The sequence below is a fragment of the Nyctereutes procyonoides genome, unplaced genomic scaffold, assembly GCF_905146905.1.
Source record: "Nyctereutes procyonoides isolate TBG_1078 unplaced genomic scaffold, NYPRO_anot_genome, whole genome shotgun sequence".
In the NCBI taxonomy this organism is placed as follows: Eukaryota; Metazoa; Chordata; class Mammalia; order Carnivora; family Canidae; genus Nyctereutes; species Nyctereutes procyonoides.
In genome coordinates this window covers 46,114,483-46,139,948 of record NW_026575131.1, presented here as the reverse complement: position 1 = coordinate 46,139,948, position 25,466 = coordinate 46,114,483, and the positions used below count along the sequence as shown (strand labels likewise).

Genomic DNA, 25,466 nt, shown 5'->3' with positions numbered 1-25,466 from the left:
ATCGTGATTCCCTGGAGACCATCTTTTATTTTTGGTAAATGCCATCAATGAATATAGACACAGTATCATTCCCACAGAAGTTTATAGCACTTAAGTCTTGAAAACAGGTGACAACTGAAAAAAGAATTCAAAATCTTCAGTTCCTTTAATAATTTAATTTTATCCCTTTAAGGCTGTGAGGCCTTAAGGTATCCAGGTCTGGTTATGTCCCAGCAATAATAAAGGGCCTGTTCTATGGTATATGCCAAATACACAGCAAAATTCAGAAATCCCAAGGGCTTCTTCACTTCAACATATTTGGCTTCTCTCCTTTGTAAAAAGGGTTTGATTTCCCTAAAACGAATGACTTAAAATAAGGTGCTCAAAAAGTCCACACCGAGTCTCAAAATAGTGAATGAACACTATTCAAAAATGCCCTCTGATCCTCAGCTTCCCCTTCTGTAAAATGAAGGAGTTGGGTTTAGTTAGTGTCTCAGGCAAGACCATACCATGGATGGGTAGACAAATTTGCTACCACAAACCCCAGCAGGGAGGAGGGTGAGGGGAACAGAGCTGCGAATGTGCATGTGGGAGTAGGGTGGGGTTGGTGGGCCAGGGCCAAAGTGGCTGGAAAGCTGGCCTTCAGGAGGTCAGTGTCAGCTCTGAACCTTCAAGTCTCAAAAAGTATGTCTTTGTTTTTTGATCTGATGATTTGGTCTAATATGATTGTCTCATTCATTCCAGTGTATGTACTTGGCTGTAGATTTACGTACAGAATTAAATACCCCATTTATTAATTTATAAACCGTAATAAAACGAGTCATTTCCCCTCACTAGCAGATCTTGCATGGGAAAAGGAAAACAAATGAATATACAAATTTTAGCAACATCAGAAATTTCATTAAACCTGAAAAGACGTGTAGTTGATTTTTGGAGTTTGGTTATCTGTTCAAGGAGTCTGTTATTTTCATCATAAAGACAACCACTATAATATCTTTGTGCTGCAAAATTCTCCCCATTTGTTGCTATATTCCCCAGTGAGAAAAGTTCAGCTATAGACCGTAGTGCCTCTGGTGGAAGCACTCAGCAAGCTCTTTTCAAATACCTTCAGGATTTCTCCTTCCAGTTTTACACAGCAGCTGTCTCAAAACTTGGGGCCAAAATAATAATAAAGCAAACGAACAACACGGGACCTGAGGCCAGTGGTGCCTAAACTCAAGCCAGAAGGGGACCAGGTGACCTCTCCAGGAACAGCCTGTTCATAAGCTGACAAAATAACCAAACCAAGAGTCAATCATATGCTATGATACCTCCTCTGACAGGAAGATGTCTCTCCCCAGGAGGTAAAGGGTGACCCTCTATCCCATCTGCTGCTTGCTCCCAGGTGCCTATTCGACGAGTTAGGCACAGTGCTGAAGGAGGAAGGCAGACATCACCAAAGACCCACCAGCCAAGCCAGAGGTCTTCTCTGAGGGCAGGGTCCTCTTGTGATGCTGGGAAAGACGGAGAGCCTCACCTGAACCTCGGCACACAAGCTATCTGCTGGGGCCATATCATTTTCCTGATCTGTGATTTAGCCAAACCCAAATCGTAGCTTGGTGCTTGCCCCTTCTCCCCTTCACCAGGACATGATTCAGATCCTAATGCAAACACTGCCAGATCAGGGCATGGAATCAAAGTGCCGTGGTCTTGTCTATTACACAAACTACTGAGATGATGTTCTTGATTCATTCCGCTTTCAGCAGCTAGGGCCATTAGAGAGGAGCTTGTAAACACTTCGTCACCTCCTACTAATGCTGAAATGTATCAAGACAGGCATCGCCAGTAGGAGCTTTTCTTGTTTTTAAACATTTAAGAACAAAAGGGTTTTCAGTCCATAAGCCAGTCCTCCCTCATGCGTCCCCCCTCCCCCAACAGGGAACCAAGGCATAAATATACACAACTACAAAATATTCCCTAGAAAAATGCAAGATCCTCATGAAATTAACATCTCCCCACCAAATATCCTACTAAGTCCTCACAGCAGTGGTGGAAGACTCATCAGAAAAGACAAAACAAGTATTACAGAAATAGAGTTTGAAACACTGACATGATTTCCTAATGCTCCTTCTGACAGCCCTGCAGTCACTTCCTCCTCGCTATCCCCAGAGAGGAGAGATACCCTGCTCTGGCAAGGGAAGCGAGTGCACAGGAGACGCAGCTGCCCTCCCTCTGGATCTGGACACAACACTGGCTCTGATGTGCAGGTCAAAGAATTCGGCTTCAGGTATTCAAGGCTTAATTGCAGCTTTTTTTCTCTTTGGGACATTTGCCAGTAGCTGCAAACAGCTATGGGGTAGACCGGAAACTGGGTCTTTGTTTCTGGAGATGCTTTTAATAAACTCTGGCGCTCCTCTGCTCCATGCCTGCCTTAGCCCTTCACCTATCTGAGCAGCAGAATGGAAGTGGCTAGTTTGTCGCTCTCAAGCACCTTTCCTTACATCCTTTCCTTGGCCCCCAGGAAACCCTCTTGCCTGCTTGGAGGTCTGTATCCACAGCGATCTCGCCCTTCCGGAGAGTTATTTGGAAATACTATATGGAAAGCAGAACAAGAACTCTCAAATACATGACTCGGGGAATAAATCCACAAAGAAAGGTTAAAAACCTGGCTAAGATCTCCATACCAACACAGCCCTCAGATGATAGACTCCAGGAAGAAAGGGCCTGGAACACGAGCTTGAGGGCAGTGGTCCTTCCTGCAGGGCAGCGTCCTGCTACCCCCAGGGGGCAGGGAAGCCCAGGGTCTGCTGATGGTTATGCACCGTCCCCTCGGCTGGGTTGTACATTCACTGGTTGTCAGAAGTTTCTGGTACTGCTAGGGAGTGGGGGGAGGAGTCACACAATGGTACCGCCCTGCCCTCTAGACTCTACACGTCATAACGGTTCAAACTGTAGGAGTTTGGGTAGCTCTGCCGGCTGTACTGGAAGTGGTCTGTTAAGATGTTGTTGCGGCCATACTGATAGTCCCCATGCTGGGGGAAGAGGATGCCATTGTGGGGTTTTTCCAGGGGGTTCCGATGATGATCCTTACTGCTCAGGTCCCCTGTTGTGACAGGGAGGAGGTGCTTCCGGGCTTGCTGATTGGCATCGTACTTGGTCTGCAAGGTCAAGAGAGCAATGAGACAGTTGGCTCTTCCCTAGGGCACGCTCACAGGATAGAAGGGAGCAAGTGGCATCTAAGCAGCCCTTCACAGCCCAGTGAAGCACTGACCCAAGCAGGCCTCAGGTATGGCCGGCCCTCCCTCTTAGCCATCCAGGTTTTTACACTGGACTAAACAGGGCCTTCTCGAGGAGACAATGAAATCCCTGACAAAGCCTCTGTAGACCCAAGATCCACGGCTGGAGTTGCACAGACCTAGAATCATCTACATGGGGAAAGGAAGGCCGAGCCAGGTAGGGCCACACCACCATAAACCAGTCAGTGGCAGGGCTGAAGCCAGAGCCCCAGCCTCTTAGCTCCTGGTAAGGTCCCTTTCCTCCCCCCTCCCCCAACTTTTGGTGCCTCCCTAGGCATCAAGGGGAGCCCCCACCCCAGACTCACTTTGTTGTATAGAAAGACCCCCAGGATGGCTGTCATCATGCCCAGGACGTTGGTGCTGGTGACTGGGTTTTGCAGCATGATCAGGGACACTGTGATGACCATGATTCTCTTGGTGGCATTGGCGACAGAGTAGCTCAGAGGGCTGATGAGGTTGAGGATGCTGAAGGCGATGACATTCTGGGCAAAGTTACAGAAGCCACTGACAGCCAGGAGCAGGAGCGTCCAGGGCCACTGGGACACATAGGTCTATAGAGATAGGAAGCAAGAACAGCACTGGGGTCATATGTTGGTCCTGGCAGAGGTGGGGGGAGGGACGCAGAGTGGCCAACTAGGGTCAGTGTTGGCAGGCAGCAGACCCAGTTGTGTGGTATGTAGTAACACGTGCTTCATATGCACCTCTGACAAGACACTCTGCATGCACAACACAACGACAAATAATTAGTTTCATTCCTACTGAGGATGGAGAGGCTCCCAAGACACCAAGCCAGGTGCCCAAAGGGTGTAGAGCATGATGGGAATTGAAGCTTCCCTCGTTCCTGACAGTGAACACTGGGAGCCCTGCGATTACCAGAGCAAGATCTGCTTACTGGACACTATCTCAGTCCAATCAAACTGCTATAACAAAATACCACAGACTGGCGTGGGGGATGCTTATAAACAATAGATATTTATTTCTCACAGTTCTGGAAGCTGGGAAATCCAAGATCAAGGAGACTCAGTGTCTGGTGTGAGCTTCCCGGTTCATAGGTAGGGTCTGCTCAATGTGCCCTCATGTGGTGGGAGGAGTGAGAGAGCTCCCTGGGGTCTCATTTTATAAGGACACCAGTCTTCTTATACAAGGGCTCCACCGATAGGGCCTCCCAAAGGACCCCTCCTTTTTAAAAAAGATTTTATTTATTCATTCATGAGACAGAGAGAAGCAGAGACACAGGCAGAAAAAGAAGCACGATCCCGGCAGGGAGCCTGATGCGAGACTTGATCCCAGGACCCCAGGATCATGACCTGAGCCAGAGGCAGACACTCAACCACTGAGCCACCCAGGTGCCCCACCTCCTAATACCATCATCTTGGCGGGGGGCGGTGGGGGGAGAGGGTTTCAACAGAAATTTGGGCAGAGGGAACACAAACATTCAGACTGTAGCAGACACGATGCATTCTATAGGATGGGGAGGCCCTGGGAAGGCAGCCCTGGAGTAAGCAAAGAACCTAGCAATACAAGAACCCCAGGCTAGGAGCCAGAAGCCCTGGGTCTGCCCAGTCCTTGGGAGATTCCCCACCCAGTCCACTTGACCCTTTAAGTCACACTCTCTTCCTCTGTGCAACAGAAGAGACTGATCCTTGTGAGCCCACACAATGCTGCTGCTGTGAAGATCAAAGGGATCATGGCTGTGAAAGTGCTTTAAAACAACCCCAAGCCAAAAACAAGTTATCAGAAATTTGGTAACCATCTGACCCTCACCAGAATGAGGCACTCTGATTAAGGGGGCCGAGAAGCTAAGAACCCACAACTAGCAGACATCTGGACCACAGAACCACCCACTCCCTGCTCCACCTTTGAGAGTCTGGGCTGATCCCAGAACAGGCAGCAGGCAACAATCAGGTGGCTGCTGCCCTGGCCAGAGGGCTGGGGATGCCCAGCACTGAACATTTATGGACATCTATTCAGGGCTGCAGCCACACTCCCATGCCTCCCCACCTCCCCCAGTCCCACCTTGGTACCAGTCCTGGGGAACCAGAGGGAACCAAGAGGCTGCTTCAGGGCAGGGCTGCCAGGACAGTGGAATGACCTCAGGAGACAGTACTCTGGACATGGACATCTGGAGCATACAGCAGTCTCAACACCCAGTGTGGCTCAGTCAAAGGAGCAAAGCCACAGCTGCTTGGCAGCATCTGCTCTCTGCATCCCAATTCTCAGGCTGCATTGGCACTGGTCACAGGACACAGCTGGGTCCCCCAGGAATGGTGGCATTTAGTGGCCCTGCCAGGATGGGAGCTGAAAGTCTTTGAATGGCTGCCTGATTTCATCTCCACCCACCCTCTGAGAGGGAGGGATCATGAGGTCCTCTCAAAGGAGAGCAGGATACACTTAGATGACCTGCTTAAGGTCACCCTGACTTTTGCCCCTAGTTGGTGTAACAGCCTCTGTAAGGCATGTAAGCCCACCAGCATGCTTTTGTGGTGAGCTGGCATGTTCTTTCAGGAGTCATTCCCTGAGGTCACCAATAGGGACTCAGGAGCTATTTTTACAAGCCAGCCAGCTTGCATAGATAACCTATCTTTCAGGAAAAAAAAAAACAAAAAAACAGCAAATCCAGCTTTTTAAAAAAATTTACTTACAATGAAGTCAACTGACATGCAATAAAGTCAAATGTGTCTTCCTCACAGTGCACAGTTCCATGAGTTTTAACACCTGCACTGATTCATGTAGCCAACACCACAATCAGGATTCAGAACCGCTCCATCACCCCAAAACACTCTCCTAGATTCTTTGTATGAATCCCCTCCCCTAATCCAGGCAACTACTGTTCTCCTTCACTCTAGGTTTGTCTTTTTTTTTTTTTTTTTTTTTAAATTTTAAGTAGGTTCCATGCCCACTGTGGAGCCCAGCATGAAGCCTGAACTCATGACCCGGAGACCAAGAACTGAGCTGAGATCAAGAGACGCTTAACCAACTGAGCCACCCAGGTGCTCCTAGGTTTGTCTTTTAGAGTTTGTCCTATAGATGGAATGATACAGAATGGAAACTTTTCAGACAGGGTTCACTCAGCAATGCTGCTGCCATCCATCCAAGTTGTCCTAAGGAAAAGTTGCTGATGTTTTTTATTGCCAAGTAATGTTTCATTTTATGAATATACCAAAGTTCTGGGTTTTTTGTCCACTCACTTGTTAAAGGACACTTGGGTTGTGTCCAGTTTTTGGTGGTCATGAGGTCATGAGTGGAGCTGCTATGAACATTTGTGTGCAGGCTTTTGTGGGAACCTGAGTTTCATTTCTCTAAAATTAACACACATGGGATGCCTGGGTGGCTCAGCGGTTGAGCGTCTGCCTTTGGCTCAGGGCGTGATCCCGGAGTCCCGGGATTGAATCCCACATCGGGCTCTCTGCATGGAGCCTGCATCTCCCTCTGCCTATGTCTCTGCCTGTCTTGTGAATAAGTAAAATATTAAAAAAAAATTAACACAGAAGTGAGATTGCTGGGTCATATGATATGGTGAGTGTTGTTTAACTTCAGAAGAAACTCCCAAATGTTTTCCAGGTTGGTTGTACCATTTGTGTTCGCTCCAACAATACATAAGATTCTAGCTATGCTGTATCCTTGACGTATTTTTTTTATTGTAGCTATTTTAATAGGTATGAAATGGTATCTTATCATGCTTTTCTCTCTAGTGACTAATGATGTTGAACTTACCTTACTGCCATCTTGACATCCTCAATGGGAAACAGTCTGTTCAAATCTTTTGCCTATTTTTAAGCAAGTTGTTTTCTTAACTCTCGAGTTTTAAGGGTTCTTTATGTATTCAGAACACAAGTCCTCTATTGTTTGCAAGCATTTTCTCCCAGTTGGTAACCTGTCTTTCCCTTCATTTAATAGTGTCTTGGGGATCCCTGGGTGGCTCAGCGGTTTAGCACCTGCCTTTGGCCCAGGGCGTGATCCTGGAGTCCCGAGATGGAGTCCCACGTCAGGCTCCCCACATGGAGCCTACTTCTGCCTCTCTCTCTCTCTCTCTCTCTATCATGAGTAAATAAATAAAATCTTAAATAAAATAGTGTCTTCACAGAGCAAAAGTTTTAAATTTTGATGAAACTCAATTTACCAGTTTTTTCTTCATGGACTTCATTTTGGTGTAATGTCTAAGAACTAATTCCAAGTCATGAAGTTTTTTCTCTGGTTTTCTTCCCTAAAGGTTATCATTTTAGTTTGTCTTTTTTCTTTTTTTAATTTTTATTTATTTATGATAGTCACAAAGAGAGAGAGAGGGAGAGGCAGAGACACAGGCAGAGGGAGAAGCAGGCTCCATGCACCAGGAACCCGACGTGGGATTCGATCCCGGGTCTCCAGGATCGTGCCCCGGGCCAAAGGCAGGCGATAAACCGCTGCGCCACCCAAGGATCCCCTAGTTTGTCTTTTCTTCTTAAGAGTACGCTCCACACCAGTGTGGGGCCCAATGCGAGTCTTGAACTTACAACTCTGAGATCAAGACCTGAGCTGAGATCCAGAGTTGGGACGCTCAACCTACTGAGCCATCCAAGAGCCCCTATCATTTTTGCTCTTACATTTAAGCCTAGAATGCATTATGAGTTAACTTTTGTATGTGTGAAGTCTAAGTCAAGGCTCAGATTTTTACAGATTGATGTCTAATTGTTCCAACATCATTTGTTACAGTGACTTCACTTTTCCCTTTTATTCTCTATCAAAAGTCAATTACTCAAATTTGTGTGTGTTTAGTTTCACACTATTCTGCTCCACTGATTCATGTCTCTTTGCCTTCACCAGTATGTTCCTTTATACAAAGTCTTAAAATTAAGTAAGATGATTCCTCCTAGTTTATTCTTTCCCAGACTGATTTTGACTACTGTAGTTCTTTTATCTAAGTAAATTTCCCAATCAGCTTTTCTATGTTAAAAAAAAAATGTAGTATGTGTCTATCTACACACACACACACACACACAAACACACACACACACACACACACACAAACACACACACACACACACACACAGATATAAGGCAGACCTTGGCGATATTGCAGGTTTGGTCCCAGACCACTGCAATAAAGGAAATATTGCAATAAAGCAAGTAAAGTGAATTTTTTTCTCAGTGCATGTATGGGTTATGTTCACACCATACCACTGTCTATTAAATGCACAATAGCATCTGGTCTTAAAAAATATGTGTGCCTGGGCAGCCCCGGTGGCTCGGCGGTTTAGCGCCGCCTTCAGCCCGGAGCATGATCCTAGAGACCCCGATCAAGAGTCCCACGTTGGGCTCCCTGCATGGAGCCTGCTTCTTCCTCTGCCTGTTTCTCTGCCTCTCTCTCTCTGTCATGAATAAATAAATAATCTTTAAAAAAAAGTGTGCGTGCCTGAAGTGTACAAAACTTTATTACTTACAAATGCTAACCATCATCTGAGCTTTCAGTGAGTCATAATCACTGATCACAGATCGCCATAACAAATATAATAATTTAAAAGTTTGACAGATTACAAGTATTACTAAAATGAAACACAGACACACAGTGAGCAAATGCTGTTTGGAAAATGGCACCAATAGACTTCCCTGATGCAGGGTTGACACAGACCTTCAATTTGTAAGAAATGTATTATCTGTGAAGTGTGATAAAGCTAAGCACAATAAAACAAGGTATGCCTGTATAGATTAATGTATCTCAATTTTTTTTCATCATAACCTTTTCCAAGGGGAAAAAATTTCAAGTTAAAATTCAAGCAATTATTTATAATTAAGAATAAGATCTTGTGGGACACCCAGGTGGCTCAGTGGGTGAGCACCTCCCTTTGGCCCAGGGCGTGATCCTGGAGTCGCAGGATCGAGTCCAGCATCGGGCTCCCAGCATGAAGCCTGCTTCTCCCTCTGCCTGTGTCTCTGCCTCTCTCTGTCTTTCATGAATAAATAAATAAAATCTTAAAAAAAATAAAAGAGAATAAGATCTTGTTGGTTAGAATTTTATTTCACTTCGAATCTATTTCATTTCTTTTTCTTGTGCTATGGCACTGGCCAGGATGTCAAGTATGATGTGGAATAGGCATGTTGAGAGTAAACATCCTGAACTTATTCCTGAATTTAGCAGGAATACCTTTGATCAGGCTGAGGGAGCTTCCTTCTATTTCCAGTTTGTTGACTTTGTTTATTTCATGAATGGTGTTGGATTTTGTCAAATGCCTTTCCTTGTCAGTTGATATGAATGTGATTTTTCTTTGTTAGACGGTTATAGATTACATTGATTTTCAAATATTGAATGTCTTGCATTCTTAATTTAAATCCCATTTTGCCATAGTGATGTTTTTTATATATTGCTAGTATTTTGTTAACAACTTTTGCATCATTGTCCACGATGCAACCATACTGGTTTTGTTATATGTCCCAAAGTGTTTGCTTGTCTTGTTTTCTAGAGGAGACTGCATAGAATTGGTATTTATTTTTCCTTAAGTGTTTGGTAGAATCTGCCAGTGAAATCATCTGGACCTGATGATTTCTATTAGAAGGTTTTAAACTACGAATTCAATTTCCTTAATAGCTATGGGACTATTTAGATTATCTATTTCATCTTGGGTGGGTGAGTTTTTGTAGTTTACGGTTTATGAAGAATTGGTCTTTTCATCTATCTTGATGAATTTATGTATATAGAGTTGTATTATTCTTACTACTTTAGTATCTGCAAGGTCTATAGTGATACTCCTCCTCTCATTCCTGATATTTGTAATGTCATCTTTTTTTCTTCTGTCAGTTTTGCTTCAGTCAAAATATTTTCTATTTCCTTTGAGGCTTCCTTTTTGGCCCATGGATTATTTAGAAATATGTTGTTTAATTTCTAAATGTTTGGAGATTTTCCTATTACCTTTCAGTTACTGTGGTCAGAGAATACTCTTAGTATGTTTTCAGATCTTTTATTAAACTTTGTTTTTATGGCACAGAATATAGTCTATCTTGGTGAATGTTCCATGAATACCTGAAAAGAATGACTATTATGCTTATTGTTGGTAGGATGTTCTATAAATGTCAATGAAATAAGATATCCAGCTGGTTGATGATATTATTCAGTTTTTATTCTTGCTAATTTTTTATAGTTCTATTGGTTCTGGAGTTCTATATTTGCTAGATATAAAATTATGTGTTGATAGTTTCAGTATTCTAAAAATGTTATTTCAACTCTTTCTGGTATTCATGATTTCTTTCTTTCTTTTTTTTTAAGATTTTATTTATTTATTCATGAGAGAGAGAGAGAGAGAGAGAGAGAGAGAGAGAGAGAGAGAGAGAGAGGCAGAGACACAGGCAGAGGGAGAAGCAGGCTCCATGCAGGGAGCCTGATGTGGGACTCGATCCCAGGTCTCCAGGATCACACCCTAGGCTGAAGGCAGTGCTAAACCGCTGAGCCACCCGAGCTGCCCTCTTTCTTTCCTTTTAAAGATTTATTCATTTATTCCAGAGAGAGAGAGAGAGTGAGCGCGAGTGTGCAAAGGCGGCAAGGGGCAGGGGAAGAAACAGAGGGAGGGAGAATCCTGAAATGGACTCCCCGCTGAGTGCAGAGCCCAACACAGGGCTCAATCCCAGGACCCTGAGATCACGTGAGTTCAGGTGAGATCACGACCTGAGCTGAGGCCAAGAGCTGGCCACCCAACCAACTGCACCACTCAGGTGCTCCTGGTGTTCATGGTTTCTAATGAGAAATCCAGTCATTCAAATTGCTGTTCCATAATTATTGCACATTTTTCTCTGGCTACTTCCAGATTTTTTGCTGGTTTGTGTTTTAATATTTTTTCTCTCTGTGGGTCAAAGGGGATAATTTTTCTTTATCTATTTTCAAGTTATTGACTCTTTCCTCTGTCATCTCCATTCTACTATTGAGTCCATCTGGTGAGTTTTTAAGTTGCTGTTTCTAAATTTCCAAAATTTTCATTTGTTTCTCCTATCTTCCATTCTTCCCATTTGTTTCAGGAGTATTTACCCTTACTTCCTGGGACATGATTATAATCGTTGTTTTGAAGTCTTTGCTCAAGGGGCACCTACCTGGGTGGCTCAGTTGGTTAAGCATCTGCCTTTGGCTCAGGTCTTGATCTCAGGGTCCTGGGCAATCTGCTCAGCAGGGAGCCTGCTTCTCCCTCTACGTCTGCCCCTCCCCACTGCTCCTGCTCTCTCTCAAATGAATAAATTAAATCTTTTAAAAAGGTAAAGTCTTTGTTCAGTAACTCCAACATCTGTGTCATGTAAGTGTTGGCATCTGTTAACTATCTTCTCCTATAAGACTTAAAATTTCATGGTTCTTCGTATACCAAGTAATTTTGGATTATACCATGGACATTTAGAATATTATAAGACCGTAGGTCTTATTTAAATCCTATACGGAATGTTGATATTTTGTTTTAGCAGACTTGGTTGGGTTTAGGCTACAAGCTTAACCAGCCTTCTGTGGGCTGTGGTTCCAATGTGAGTCTGTTTTCAAAGCCTTTCCAGTGCTATGTGGCTCCATCCTCAGTGTGCACTACCGAGTGGTCAGGCTGGGATCAGGGCAGTAGTCTATCCCATAGTTCAGTTTCTAAGTCTTTGCTATGCTATTAGGATGAGATCCTTACATGTGCAGCTCAGGGGTGAGCCTAGGATTTCATGGTATTTTATGAGGTCACTTTCCCAAGTTCTTCCCTCTCCATGATCTCCTTGGTATTTGCTATTTCCTAGGGTTCCCCTTTTCAGTCCTCTAATCAGAGAGCTGGGGCTTAATGACCTCACTCTGCTTTGTTTTTGGCAACTGCACCTCCACTTGGGACCAAGCAGTGGGCAGATAAAAAGAGAAAAATTTACACAATGACAGTTAATCCTACTCTGACTGCAGAGGGTGGTTGCCCTCATGTGGGACCCTGCTGCCACTACCACCACGGGATTGGCAGGGGCCTGAGACCCAAGAGAACCAAGAAACAAAAATAATAGAAATCCCCAGCAGGGAATTTCCCTCTGAGCATCAGGAATCCCCTTTCCCATTCCATGATCCAGAAGGAAGGCTTCTTGCTCTGTTCTTACCCAGTGCCTACTTCTGCATTTTGGGCTGTCTCAAGCCCAGGCTGTACATACAGGTGGCAAAAGAGAGGCAAACTGACTGCTGACTAAGCAGTAGACTGAAATCTGGTCTTCAACCCCAGCCTGTCCACTGCCCTTTACTTTCCAGTTCTCAAACAGCTGCTTCACTCATCCTGTCCAAACTTTAAAATGGGGCAGCCTGCTTCAGAGTCTGGTGATCCCCACCTGGCTTCAGCCAGGCTGTCAGCAGTGGGGCTGCCCATATGCAGGAACTACCCATTGTAGCCTTTGGTTCTTGGTAATGTGGTAAGTGGCAGACTCCAGGGCATGTTCTCCCATCTGATCCTTCTTCCTACCACTATAAACCACAGGACTGAGACAGAACTAAATCACCTGACATCTATGGGAGACATAGGGCAGAGAGGAGGAGCCCAGATAGGTGGGAACACTGCCTTCAGACTGCAGCACTGTCAAATACTGTGTGCTGCTAGAGCAACTACTAGAGCATACAAGGGCCCCATCAAGGTAAAAAATACATATGGCCTCAAGAAGGGAAACAGGGGATGCCTGGGTGGCTCAGTGGTTGAGTGTCTTTGGCTCAGGTCATGATCCTGGGATCAAGTCCTGCATCAGGCTTCCCAAGGGGCCCTGCCTCTCTCTCTGTGTCTCTCATAAATAAATTAAAATCTTAAGAAAAAAAAAAAAAGAAAAAAAGAAACAGGTAATTAAAGGTATTCCAAAAAAGGTAATCACTAGAATAAAACTAAAAGTCCCTGAACACAAATAAAAACAAAGTAACCAGAGCAAAACCTATAAGTACATATTTGTATGCATGTATTCATATAGACACCAAAGAGTTGTAACATAGGCCAGAATAAGAGAATTGACCAAACCTATCAGCAATATTTTGCAGCCAATAAAAAGAATGAGAAAGACCTAAATATGTCAGTAGTAAGTGATTCCCCAGAACATATCGAGTGAAAATAGCAAGGTGCTCTTTTCTATCTATAAAGTCACTTTCTGTGTAAGGAGGAGAAAGGCAGGTATACAGATTTGCTTATATTTGTCAAAAGCAACACTGAAAAGGTAAACCAACTGCATAAAAATAATTACCTGTGGGGGAAGGACAAGAAGGGGGGGGAGGTGACGGACTGAAGTCAGACTTGGAATAAACTTTATCATATCATCTGCCTTTGGAAATACAAAAGTCTGACAAATTCAGTGTGGAAAAAGAAAAGCAATGCCTAAAAATGGAAAACAAATGGAAGCAGATGAACCCAACTAGGCAAGCTAATGATACAAGCGCACTGTAAAAATTACTTCTGTTGCTTTTAGAACACAATATTCCATAGGCGCCTTGGGGGCACAGTTAAGCATCTGACTCTGTATTTCAGCTTAGGTCATGATCTCAGGGTCCCGGGACTGTGCTCCACGTCAGGTTGTGTGTTCAGTGTAGAGTCTGCTTGGGATTCTCCCTCTCTCCCTGCCCCTCCTCCTGCTTCTGCTCTCTCTCTCCAAAATTAAAAAAAAATAAAAAATAAAAAAGAACACAGCATTCCAATTGTGTATCTTTAATGGAACATGTCCTAAGGACAAACAGAGCAGCAAAGAAAGCTTAAACTTCTCTCAGTATTCTACCTGCAGTTGTTCTGTGGGGATTCTCACTCTGCAACGATAATATGTGTGTAGTAGAGTCTCGTACATGAATAATTGGGGTACGATAAGCAAAGAACGAACATTGCAAGGAACCAAGTGTACCAGAAAAGATATAAATTTAAAAATCACAGCACTTACAAATTCCATAATGTTAAATCAGAATTGGAGTAAGTTGGTATGAACCCTCCCCTCTGCCCCAAGAGGACCTTCCTAACTTGTCAGTGCAAAGACTCAAAAGCAAAGAACCTCACGGTGGTGAGCACACACAGCACTCAGACTGTCTCTAAACCACACTCTCTATTACAAGCAACCCAGGTTCCCGAAGGAGTGGCTGACTGCAGGCCAGGGACAGGAGACGTGCAAGAGGAGAAAAACATACATTCTGCTGGGCCCAAAAGCTGCTGAAGGCTGACCTGTGCTGTCGGAAGGACAGGGAGCCCATGGGAAGGACTCCGTTGCCCTGGACAGGATAATCTGATTATGAAGAGGAAGTGTGCAACTGACATAGGAGTCCACAATGATATTGAAAAAAAAAAAAAAAAGAAGGCCCTTCCTTCACTACCCCAACCCTACCCCCCTGCCAACTCACTGGTTAACATGTGCAGTAAGCTAGAACTCTTCTCTGAAAATTGCTAACTGAAAAAAAAAAGGAGAAGCACTGACCATTTGTGTACTTCAAGGTAACAACTATTCCTGGTCGATGATGGAAAGCTCTTTGCAGAAAAATTACAGCTAATCAATATGGACAGGAAGTTAGAATAGAGCCAGTCTCCTCAGCTAGAGACTGAAGATAATGGGCACTATGTCTACAAGTAACAATAACGATTAAAGACCAATGTCAAGAGTTCATCAGAACTCATTAAGTCCTAATACACATTTGCTCCTCTAACTCACGCTTGGAAAAACCACGCCCACCTTTTCCTTATCACTGTCACCTGCGTGTCTAGTGCATTGTCTGGAGGCTGGCCCTGCAGGTGGTGGGCAGATTCTCTTTCCTGTGCTCAGAGAGCTATGGGTGCCTCCACAGTACATGGGAATATGGACAGAAATGACACTGACAAAGGAATCCAGCAATGCAAGTGCAGTTTTAACAAGTCAGAGTGAGATCTGACTGAGTGAGGCTGTCAAGACAAGAGAGTAGCCCATGCTGGCACTTTTTTCTTCCTGATGCCACTGGCTCAAATGCAGCAGCTGTCGACACCTGAGATCTAGCCCGCTGGAGGAGGAAATGCAAAGGAAGCCAACTTCCTCGACTACACGAAAAATGAGTCATGACAAAGCTGAATGTTAAGAGGGCTGGCTGTCAGGGGCCCCAAATGTCAACAAAGCAACTACTCTGGAACTATTCAAGAAAAGGGTGTTGTTCACTGTGCTGGCCAACTCACCAGGTCACTGCTGACCAGGAAAGCTGAAAGGTCCACCAGAACCCACGTGGGAATCATAAAGAAGACAGCGTGACAGCCCAAGATGTTCAGCAACCGGAGATGGTGGATCCGTGAATCTCTCAAAACCTAAAGAGAGAAAAACCTTTTAAAAAGCCATATGAAAAAAAAAAAAAAAAGAAAGAAAGAAAAAAAAAAAAAAGCCAAATGAGGGGATCCCTGGGTGGCTCAGCGGTTTAGCGCCTGCCTTTGGCCCAGGGCGCGATCCTGGAGTCCCGGGATCGAGTCCCACGTCAGGCTCCCGGCATGGAGCCTGCTTCTCCCTCCTCCTATGTCTCTGCCTCTCTCTCTCTCTCTCTATCATAAAATAAATAAATAAAACTTAAAATAAAAAAAAAAAGCCAAATGAAACTCCAAGTGGCAAGAAGGGCTCCAGTTACCCAGGTCCCAATCACAGTGACTGTACATTAGCCCCTGACATCTGACCTTGACCACCAAACCTATGAGTGCACCTGCAATGAGACAAAAATGCCCCCAAACAAATATGAAGGACTGAGAAATAGGAAAACAAAACAAAACAAAAACCCAACAACACTCAGTACTGGTGAAGCTGCAGTGAAACACGCACTCCGAAATCCCACTGGTTTATGTCTAAATTGGCATACAGTGGTTCTAGAATACAACCAGGCGAAGTATACCAGGAGCCATAAATATCTCATATACTCTGACCCAAGAATGGTAAGCCTTTGTAAGGAAATAACTTGCAGACAGAATAATGTTATACACAGAGATGTTCATTACTGTGTTACTTATGATGAAGAGTTGGAAATAGCCTGCATTTGCAGTAGGGAAATTGACTACATGAACTGTGGTGCCAGAAAAGAGTATATTACAGGATTTATAGCAATATTTTTTAATGATATGGGAGAATGTTATAATAAATGAGCAAAGCAAAAATTTGAAATGAATCTATAATATTACAATTCTGAAAACTGTACAGAAAAGCCCCCTAGCATTAATAGTTCTCTTCAGGGACAGTACTGTGACTTTTTCTCAGAGTGGAAACCCCCAGACAGGGGGCAGTTCTTTACTGATTACTCATCTCCAGCACCCACTAAGTTTTCTGAGTTTTGAGCTGGGGGGGCAGAGCAGGGGGGCGCTTTTCATTGTTTTCACATTGAGCATATGCTAATTTTATTATAGGTAACAAACTCTTTTCAAGAAAAAATGAAACAAATACAAAACCAGTAGTAGGGCAACAGGATTTTTTTCTTGTTCCAACACCACAGAAATCCCTACTTGACCACTTTTTTACCTGTACCACCCCCAAATCATCAGGCATATCCCAGATGGTGCCCAAATACCTTTTTGGAGAAAATATTCTGAAGCGAGAAGCACAGTGTGGCAGCAAGGGCACTGATGAGCCCCCACATGTCGAATGACAACTCGGTGACGGTGGCCAGCAGAACGCCGCTGATGATGGGGATGAGTGACAAGTATACCTGCAGGAGGAGGGCAGGAAGGGTTGATGGCCAGAGTTGAGCTAGGCTGCCCAATACAGATGCCTGGAGGAAAGCCTCAGCTGCTCTCCCCTCCCTCAGCAAAGGGACTCCACCTACCCCCTGGGCATCAGCATTAGCTGTGGCAGTGAGGCTGGAGGGGCGAGGAGAGGCATATGGGGCAGAGTACCTGGGCCAGGGCTGTGTCACTGTGTGCAGCCCCAATCTCTGTATCATCACTTCTATTAAGAACTGGGGCTGGCCCTACCAGCTCTAACCAGCTGCCACTGCCAACATACCAAGGTGTAAAACCCCAATCCTCCAAAGGCTGGCCAGGCATCTCTGATTTTAGTCTTTTCCAACATGCAGCAGTTACCCTTGGCTGGGACACTCCCTCTACACCTTTTCTGTCTAGAGACCTCCTTCCCCCTCAGGTCTCAGTTCACAGACCAGGAGAACTTTCCCCAGCGCACCTGCTCCCCGCAAGACCCTGTCAGGTCCCCGGGTGCCTGGGGTTTTCTCCACCCACTGAAAGGGCCCATCCGCATCCTTGTGCTCTTTTAGGGCAAGTCCTTGTTCACTGCTCTGTCCTGATGCCCAACACATAGCAGGCATCCAATAAGTGCTGGCTGAGTAAGAAAGAGTGCCGTGGCACGAGGCTTTCTAGAAGGTCCAGACTTTCCAAGGCCTAGTGTATGCATTTGTTCTTGAGTTCTGATGGCTAAATGGCTCCAAACTTCCAGGGAAATGGGATCCATTTTTGATATCTAGTTTTTCTGACTCCCAGCTCACCCTCCTCCTACAAAGGACACTGAAGCACTGCAGAAATTTTCGGAGAGGGGTGTGGGCTTCTTATCCATCCCTGGAGGATAGAGCAAAGGCTCTGGACTGTGGGGCCTGAATTCCGGCTCAGCTGCTATTGGCTGTGGGCCTCAGGCACTTGACTCACCCCTTTACATCCCATTTCTTCCCATGTGATCCAAGAATGACAATAACCTGCCTTATCTGTCTCCTAGGCTGGGTCCATACATATTGCCTTTATCATTAGTCTTTGCCTAGGCCATTCCTCAGTCCCTCCTCACTGGGTAACGTGCTGGCTCCTTGCCCAAGCTGGGTACAATGTCCTGTACAACCAGGAAACCTGATAAACATGATGTGATACCGAGTGATGAAGCTGCACACCTCCCGGGCAACTCCGACCTGGGGAAAAAAGTCACACCTGACATCACCCTGGGGGCAGGCTACAGAGCACACCCGGGTCCTTGCAGAGAGAAAGCTGGGCTGAACCAAAAAATCAACCAGAGGTGGCCCAATTTCCATAAGCCAATCCAGGGCACCGCCACTCTGGGTTACATAAAATACAGGATGCCAGAAACCAACCATCTAGAAAAGAAGTGCTCTGTCCAGCATGAAATGGATTCCAGCTGGGACAACAGGAGTCCCACTTCCACTTAAGGAACAAGGCTGTCTCTGGCTGAAGCCACAGCTTCTCTCGCCCCAAGCCAGGAAATACCCTGGCTTGGCATCTTGAACAGACTCTGGATTGTGCCCAAAGCATCCTCCTTATGCAGTCCTAGGTTCTGCATGTTGCTTTCACTTCCCTTCCCAGACACTCACAATTCCTGGTTGTTTTTATTTCGAAGACATTGCTGGATTTTGCCCAAATCAGACTATTGTGACTGGCATCTCACTTCTGACCCCAGAAGTCCCCAACCTGACTACTGTCACTTGCCAAGAAGGGAGACTTCATCAGAGTTTCAACAAGGCGTCAGATGTTCTATCCCTGGTCCCCCTGGAGGGGCACGTGATGGCTGGCCATGATGGGACCAAGTCATTGCCTACCGACAACCACATGTCGGGAATCAAGACCTAAGGGAAGCTGGACCCAAGAGGGGCATCCCCGAGACCACAGAGCAGAGGTAACTCAGGGACGTACATCACTGCCTCCAAAGCAATTACAGAACATTTGCAGTAAAGGGCCACCAGAAGCCTCCAAGCTGACTTCCTTGAGAGGAAGCCAGGAGCCTGGACCACGTCACCAGCTGGGCACCAGCCAGGAAGCCCTCGGGGCCCCCACCTGCCCAGAACCCTCCTGGGTTACCTTGGTGCTCTGCTTCTCCTTCATGATGATCCGGGACAGGAGAACCACCCAGATGGGCATGGTGGCCTTGACTGCAAAGAGAGGCAAGGGGCTCTCAGGGAGCCGCCCCAGTCCCAGAACCCACCCTGGGACCCTGCCCCAGCTCCACGAGTGCAACGGGAGGGCTTGGCAGCTCTTCCAACCCGCGCCAGCCTGCCTGGGGAGGGGCTTTGGGATTGTGATTTGCCCTGCTCAGCTCCCAGGTCTCTCCTCGGCCACTTCCTTCCCCAAAACCCGTGTGCGAGTCCCTCCCCTGCTAAAAGCCTTGCTGGCTCTCAGCCTTCGGGACACAAGCGGCCTTCTCTCTCAGGCCGTCGGGCCACAGCCCGGCCAGCGCACTCCTAGCCAAGCGCCGAGATCCCGGGGGCGCGTCCCGGCCGCGGCACCCACCGGTGTGCGCGTAGGACACTGGCACCTTCCAAATGCTGACGTGCGCTGACACGGACGCGAAGTACTTGCCGAAGGCGAGCGGCAGCACGTAGCGCGGGTAGAAGCGCGGCGGCAGCAGCGGGCCGGGGGACGGATGTGGGCCGGGCCCGGGCCCGGGGCCCGAGACGGGCGGCGCGGGGGGCACGCGCCAGGCGCGCAGCAGCGGCGGGAGCCCCGCGCACAGCGCCAGGATGTGGCACAGCGACACGGTCACCGGGAACGGGAAGGCGCTCAGGATCACCTTGTTGACCACGTTACCGCCCGCGCTCAGCGCGTACCACAGGAGGCACAGCGCCGCCACCCGAGCGCCCTCGCGCGCCCCGCCGCCGCCGCCGCCCGCCGCTCCCGGGCCCCCAGCGCCCGCGCCCGCGCCCACCGCCGCCGCCGCCGCCATCCTGCCCGAGCGGCCACCTCTTCCCGCCTGTCCGACGGCCCGACGCCGGGCGGGGGCGGGGCCGGGGAGGGGCGGGCGCGCCGGCCAACGCCGCTCCCCATTGGCCGCCGCTGCCTCGCGTCACCGCCTCGCGCCGGCCGACGCGCCGGCCACCACGTAGCGGGCGCAGGCCCCGCCCCTCTGGTGGGCTTCCGGCGGGGGTGGCGCCTGTCGCGGAAGCGGAAGGTGGGACATGGATCCGATCCTAGCCGGGTTGAGCCGGCGGTGGGTTGGCCCAGGAGACCCTGGAGCCCAGGCTCCAGCTGAGCGTGCAGGCGTGCAAGGGCCCTGCCGCGTCAGGGTGTGTGAGCGGGCCATTGAGCTCGGGGTCAAACCTCGATGCCCGCGCTACGTCGGCGCCCTCCAACCAGATTCCTGATGAGCGCGCAGCGGCGGACACCAAGGAAGAAGGATCAGACCTTTCTGGAAAAGAAACCAAATTGTGAAAAGCTTCCCATAGGCTCATTTCTTTTCTGCAAAAACAGGGGAGCGACTTCCGTGGCCGACTTCAACAGAAGGGCTAGCCCGGAGCGCCCGGTGTCCGGGAGTGCGTTCTGGGAACCACTGCGACGTGTGCTCTGCGGTGGGTATTACCATCTCCATTTCACGGACGGACAGACCGAAGCCCAGAGAAGGGAGGCGACTTGGCCAACTGGGGAGCCGTGGCCATGGTAGCCTGCTCCGGCACCGGTCTCTGGAGCTCACTGCAGGAGGGAGGAGTGCTTGATGACCAAGGGCAGGACGGACCAGCCCCGGACCCCAGCGGAGGAAAACATGGTGTTTTCAGCAAGAGAGTCTTATACTAAAGGACTGTGATTTGTTCCAAAAATTATGTACTGACGTTCTTTGGGGGTGGGGGTGGGGGGAGAGGTTTAATGCCCCCTTACAGTGTCCTTACTTGGTTAATTAGAAAGTGGCAACCCACTGATGTCCAAAATGTGAAAAAGGGAAATCTTAACTTTGTGTTCTCAAAAGCAGGCAGCATGTTTATCTGGATATTCAGACACAGACATGGACCCTGCAAGTGGGCGCAGAGAGCAGGGACCTGTCCTAAAGTCCACGTCTGAGAAAAGGAGGTGCTCCTAAGATGCCAGGCTGTACCCTAGGGTCTTCCAGCTATGCTTATGACCCCTTGTCACTGAGTAAGTCACTTATTGGGGACACTCACAGCAGGAGGGCTGGCCCACATTACAGGCACAGTAACTAGGAAAGTAGTTACTCCATAGCACAAAGGGTTCTACGGACATGCGCCCCCTGACACCCCCCCCCAAACTCTTTTAACTTATCCTAACAGCTCCCCGGTAAGCACGTTCATCTTCCAGATAGACATGTGTACAGGAGTGAAGTGATTGTTAGGGCCACACAAACTGATAGATGGCAGGTCCAGAGTTCAACCTCAGCCTGTCCTCAAAGCCACTTCATCCACTGCCCTTATCTAAGGGTGGGTGGGTCCCTGCACTCAGGACAGGTCAGATATTCCTGCTGCTTCTGAAATTGTGGTTCTGTGTTGACTCACTGCTCCTGGACCCCTTGGTTTGCTCTAAGGGACTGTACCTAAGGGGCAGCTGCTTCCTCATCTGTGAAATAAAGTAGTACATCCAACATGACCTATTCTGAAGTGAAAAAGTTTGAAAACCAAATTCTTAGCTTATGGTTTGAGGGATGGAGGGAGAAGGAAATATAATCACCTTTATAGTCAAGGCAGAAAAGTTATTTTTAAAATATAGCACCTGCCAGTTACTAAGACAGTCCCAGGCCTGCATGGGGACCTAGCAGCCTTGCGGCAGAGCCAGGGGGTACACTGCCAGAAATAGCTCTGGGCCATACCCTGTAAGAGCCTGATATTTTGTTGGGTAAAACAAGGTTACCGAGACCTGGGACGTGGAACTTCCTTGGAGGGCTTCTTTCTCTGGGGCAGGTGAGGTCCAGATGGAGACGGGGTAACATTCCTTCATGTGGACTTTCAGTCTCTGTCAATCAAAGCTAACAGGTGACCCGAGGTGGGAGAGGCAACCTGGACCCGAATGAGGGAAAGGCCGGCAGAGATCAGTTTTCATGCAGAATAATAATAGGGCAGGCTTGGCCACCCTGCCCTGTCCACCTCCCTGCAGTCTGGCTATGCAGCCCAAACCTCGGACACGAGGTCCCAGTCTTAGCAAATCCAGAAAGGTTGATTTGACTGTAAAGGACCAGATTAGTAACGATTCTGAGACTGGTTTGTGCAAATGTTTTTTTTTTTTTTATTTCCACATTTATATCACAAGGTGTCCACTTACTGGACCAAATAGCAAAGTTGCTCCCTTCTGTGTCCTGAGAACACAGAAGTCTAGGTACTGTACATTCACTAAGGCTCCTTGTTTTTGCAAATCGCTTTTATGACAAATAACCATAAGGCAAACGAATCTAAAGGAATGGTTATGAGTGTTTCCAGCGTACAGACAGGTCTCCTCTTACCCAACAATACAGCATACACACCAGTAGCACCCGCGGTTACTTTTGTATTTTTTTGGGAGGGGACTCTAGAAAGGTGAAATTCTTGAGATATGTGCAGGAAGGGGAAACTGAAAAAGGAGAAAGAGGAAAATTATTTGGCTGGTGGTCAGATGGAAGAGGGGGATAAAATAAACTCCTAGGAAACAAATTTTTGCAGCATTTTTTTCAAAACGGGGTTTGAACCAAAACCAGATGAAAATGTGTGGATGCCCATGGAGTGTAGGTCGTATTGGCTGGCCAGCTGGCCCAACTGCTGCCAGCAGCTTGCTGCAGCTGACAAGCTTCTCGTGTCAGGACTGAAGCACTGGCCAGGTGGGGTGCAAACAGAGGCCATGGTGTAGGTCCACCCACTGCCTCAGACACTCAGGGCCAAATTTAAAAAAGGAAAATGCAAATAGATGAGATGCGTGCTTCTGTTGCTGTGTTTAAAGGTAACCTCTCCCCTAGGTTTTCTGTGCCTGCCTGCAACTGAGGTCCCAGCTCACGGGTGCTGGGAAGTGTCCACACCTCTTCCGGGGTGGGGAACTAACGCTTTTTATAGCTGGTTTGCTATAGAGTTCTGAACTCACTTTGCCGGCCTTCCTTCCACACACGGTCCTTCCTTTGCAATTTTGTTAGTAAACTGGTAGCAGCATTTCACAAAAGAAGGAGAATTTTGAGGAAAGAGCACGGAGAGACCTCGAGACTCCCGCCCCCTCCCTCCCGCCCCGGGCCGGACTCCCCAGATTCCCAACCACTGGAGGCAGCCAGGCCCCGGCTGCCCGCCTGCCATGCTAACTGCAAGGTGGGAATGCACTTAGAGGCCGACAGGCTGGTCAGTCCAAGCAGACATAAGGCAGAATGTTCAACCGCCCGTCGTCGCCGTGCGGGTCGAGCGATATGCACTGCGTCCAGTCATACCAGTTACCCTGTGTGTCCTGACACCCGTTCACCCCCGGCCACTGGTGGGCCTGGATTCTGTCCAGATCGTCCTGTGTAACCTCTCGATTCAAGCCTGGGAGGTCCGTGGGCGCGCTGTGAGGCACCAGCACATGCGGCTTCCTGGCCCCACGCCGGGTGCTCTCCTCCTGCTTCAGGTACTCAGACATGAAGTGGTGAGCCCCAGGGGTCTGTGCGCCTGATGATGAGAGCAGGCTGCTCTGCCGGCTCAGGTAGGACTGGATGATCTCATTGCGCGACAGCTCCTTCCAGTTCGTCTGTTCAAAAGGGCTCTGGAGGCTGGCCTTGGCCTCGGGCTTGTCCAGCTCTGTCCTGGGCTGCTCTGTGTGCACAGGGCTGTCAGCCCGCACTGGCTCTTTCTGGGTCAGAGGTTTGATCTGTCTGGTCATGGGGTCAAAGGTGAGCTTCCGCTCTTTTAACCGAACAGGCTTGACACCCGCCTCAGCCACCTGCCCATCCAAGTTCACTGTGTAGTCACGAGGCCGGTACCTCTTCTTCTTTTTGCTGTCCGAGCCACCAGATGAGGCAGCATCGCTGTCTGCCTTGGAGGAGTCCGGAGAAAAGCCCGCCCGGGGAAGGATGGGCTCAGCTGGGGGCAGCCCCACCTTGCAACCCTGCCCTGCCAGTCGCTGGTGGCCCTCGGGCTGCTCCAGCCAGCGCACCGGGCTCTCTGCACTGGGTAGCAGCTCGAGCCGCCTCACAGGTGGTGTGGACGGCTGGGCCAGTGGAAGCGGTGATGGCACCTGTGTGGCATCAAGCGGCTGGGGCCGTGGAGAGGGGCTGGCCATGGAGCCCTTGGGTGTGTATGGGCTCCGCTGCCGGGCAAAGGAGCCCTCATGCCGTGAGTTCCGGGGACTGAAAGAGCAGCGAGGCGGCCCCTTGGGATGGGGAGGGCCTGGAGTCTCATCCACCCGGTCCAGCTGCTGCAGCACTGCAGCCTTTGTCTGCAAGCAGGGGCCGGGTGGCTTGCCTAGGCCCGGGGAGCTGGTGTGCGGCCGCACGGCATTGACCGGAATCTTGCCACTGTGCTTGTCGCTCTCGCCGTGCTCCAGGCGGCCGCCCTCAGGGCCTGAGTGCCCACTGCCGTCCAGGGTACCAGGGAAGCCCTCGGGGCTCCCACCGATCCCGTTGGTGGGGAGAGGGGACGAATTGGGTACCAGGGAGTCATGACTGGCTTTGGAGACCTTAGGAGGTGGCCCAGGGTGGCCGAGGTCACGCTGATCTCCGCGGCGCTTGCGGCTGCCCAGCCTGTCCAGCCGCTGCCCAGGCAGCCTCTGGATGTCGTTACGGTTCTTCAGGTCATGGATGCTCTTAGGCGTGCCGGCCGCCCCCGCCTCCGGCCTGCAGTTATGAGCACCCCCGTTGGCAGAGCCGGTGCCGCCCCCCAGCCCTCGCAGCGCCGCCTCATTCTGGTGCACGGGCTCGATGAGCTTCTGCCAGCTCCGCAGCAGCTTTTTGGCCCGCTTGGCGAGCTCCTCGTTCTTGGTTTTCTTGCGTACGTCGTTGATGAGCTTCCCAAGTCGAGTCTCCTACAACCAGAGAGACGATGACATGCTTTTGGGAAAGAAGTCCCCCATGAAAAGGGAGTTGAGCCAGAAACGGTGGGAAGGGCCCCTAGTCTTTGATTAATCCCACTGACCCCTAAACCACAGAGTTCCTGGATACAAAACCCATAAGGATTTGGGGCCCTTTGTGACATCTAACTTCCTGAATCTAGTCCTTAAACTTTAGGGTCTCAGGGCCACAGGAGGCATCTTCAAAAGTACCATCCCGGGATCCCTGGGTGGCTCAGCGGTTTGGCGCCTGCCTTCAGCTCAGGGCATGATCTTGAGTCCTGCATCAGGTTTCCTGCATGGAGCCTGCTTCTCCCTCTGCCTGCCCCTCTCTCTTTCTCTCTCTCTGTGTCTCTCATGAATAAATAAATAAAATCTTTAAAAAAAAAAAAAAAAGCACCATCCCACAGGCTTCTGACCTGGAGGCTGTGGACCATCAAAGCCAGTGCAATGACACTATGCCAAGGAAGCTCTTTGGGAGTAACGCTATGGCAAAGGCAACAGCAAACGGAGGGCCTGAGCCAGCATCATTCACTGGAGCTTAACCCCTCAGGCATGCCTCCCAGGCCTGAGACTAAAGCCACCCAATTCCTGCAGTACCTATAGGAAGATGTAGCTTCTGGCACAGCAAAGGCCA

At 48.6% G+C, this 25,466-nt stretch overlaps 2 protein-coding genes and 1 long non-coding RNA gene across 7 annotated transcripts in view; 1 reads left to right on the top strand and 2 right to left on the bottom strand.

The window, feature by feature from the left end:
- Window positions 1-7: 7 nt before the first annotated feature.
- SLC35E1 (solute carrier family 35 member E1) lies at window positions 8-19,805 on the bottom strand. The gene is made up of 6 exons (XM_055342902.1): window positions 19,373-19,805; window positions 18,944-19,014; window positions 16,708-16,845; window positions 15,347-15,472; window positions 3,560-3,805; window positions 8-3,116 (listed from the first exon to the last, which is right to left on the bottom strand). The coding sequence occupies exons 1-6, from the start codon at window positions 19,803-19,805 to the stop codon at window positions 2,886-2,888; spliced, it is 1,245 nt and encodes a 414-aa protein (XP_055198877.1). The 3' UTR covers window positions 8-2,885.
- On the top strand, window positions 2,124-8,598 carry LOC129521456 (uncharacterized). Of its 5 annotated transcripts, none has more exons than XR_008666813.1 (4): window positions 2,134-2,245; window positions 4,241-4,306; window positions 4,473-6,254; window positions 7,152-8,598. It is a non-coding gene; the product is annotated as an uncharacterized LOC129521456 (long non-coding RNA). The 5 variants fall into 5 exon arrangements; XR_008666810.1 differs by lacking the exon at window positions 7,152-8,598 and having other exon boundaries at window positions 4,473-4,600; window positions 6,142-6,744; XR_008666812.1 differs by lacking the exon at window positions 7,152-8,598 and having other exon boundaries at window positions 4,473-4,600; window positions 4,885-6,744.
- A 3,221-nt stretch (window positions 19,806-23,026) lies between the features above and the next one.
- The window catches only part of MED26 (mediator complex subunit 26), a 53,477-nt gene continuing 51,037 nt past the window's right edge, over window positions 23,027-25,466 (bottom strand). Inside the window, exon 3 of the mRNA XM_055344658.1 lies at window positions 23,027-24,805. Within this exon, the coding sequence (XP_055200633.1) occupies window positions 23,153-24,805 (1,653 nt within the window). The 3' untranslated portion in view covers window positions 23,027-23,152. The remainder of the gene's footprint in view (window positions 24,806-25,466) is intronic.

Bases quoted from the DNA above. Each gene is read 5' to 3' on its own strand.
- SLC35E1 (XM_055342902.1), bottom strand. From the start codon at position 19,805: ATGGCGGCGGCGGCGGCGGTGGGCGCGGGCGCGGGCGCTGGGGGCCCG. The intron at 16,846-18,943 runs GTAACCCAGGAG...CTCCTCCTGCAG, and splicing joins AGGAGAAGCAGAGCACCAAG to GTATACTTGTCACTCATCCC. The intron at 3,117-3,559 runs GTGAGTCTGGGG...TTGACCTTGCAG, and splicing joins GGGTCTTTCTATACAACAAA to ACCAAGTACGATGCCAATCA.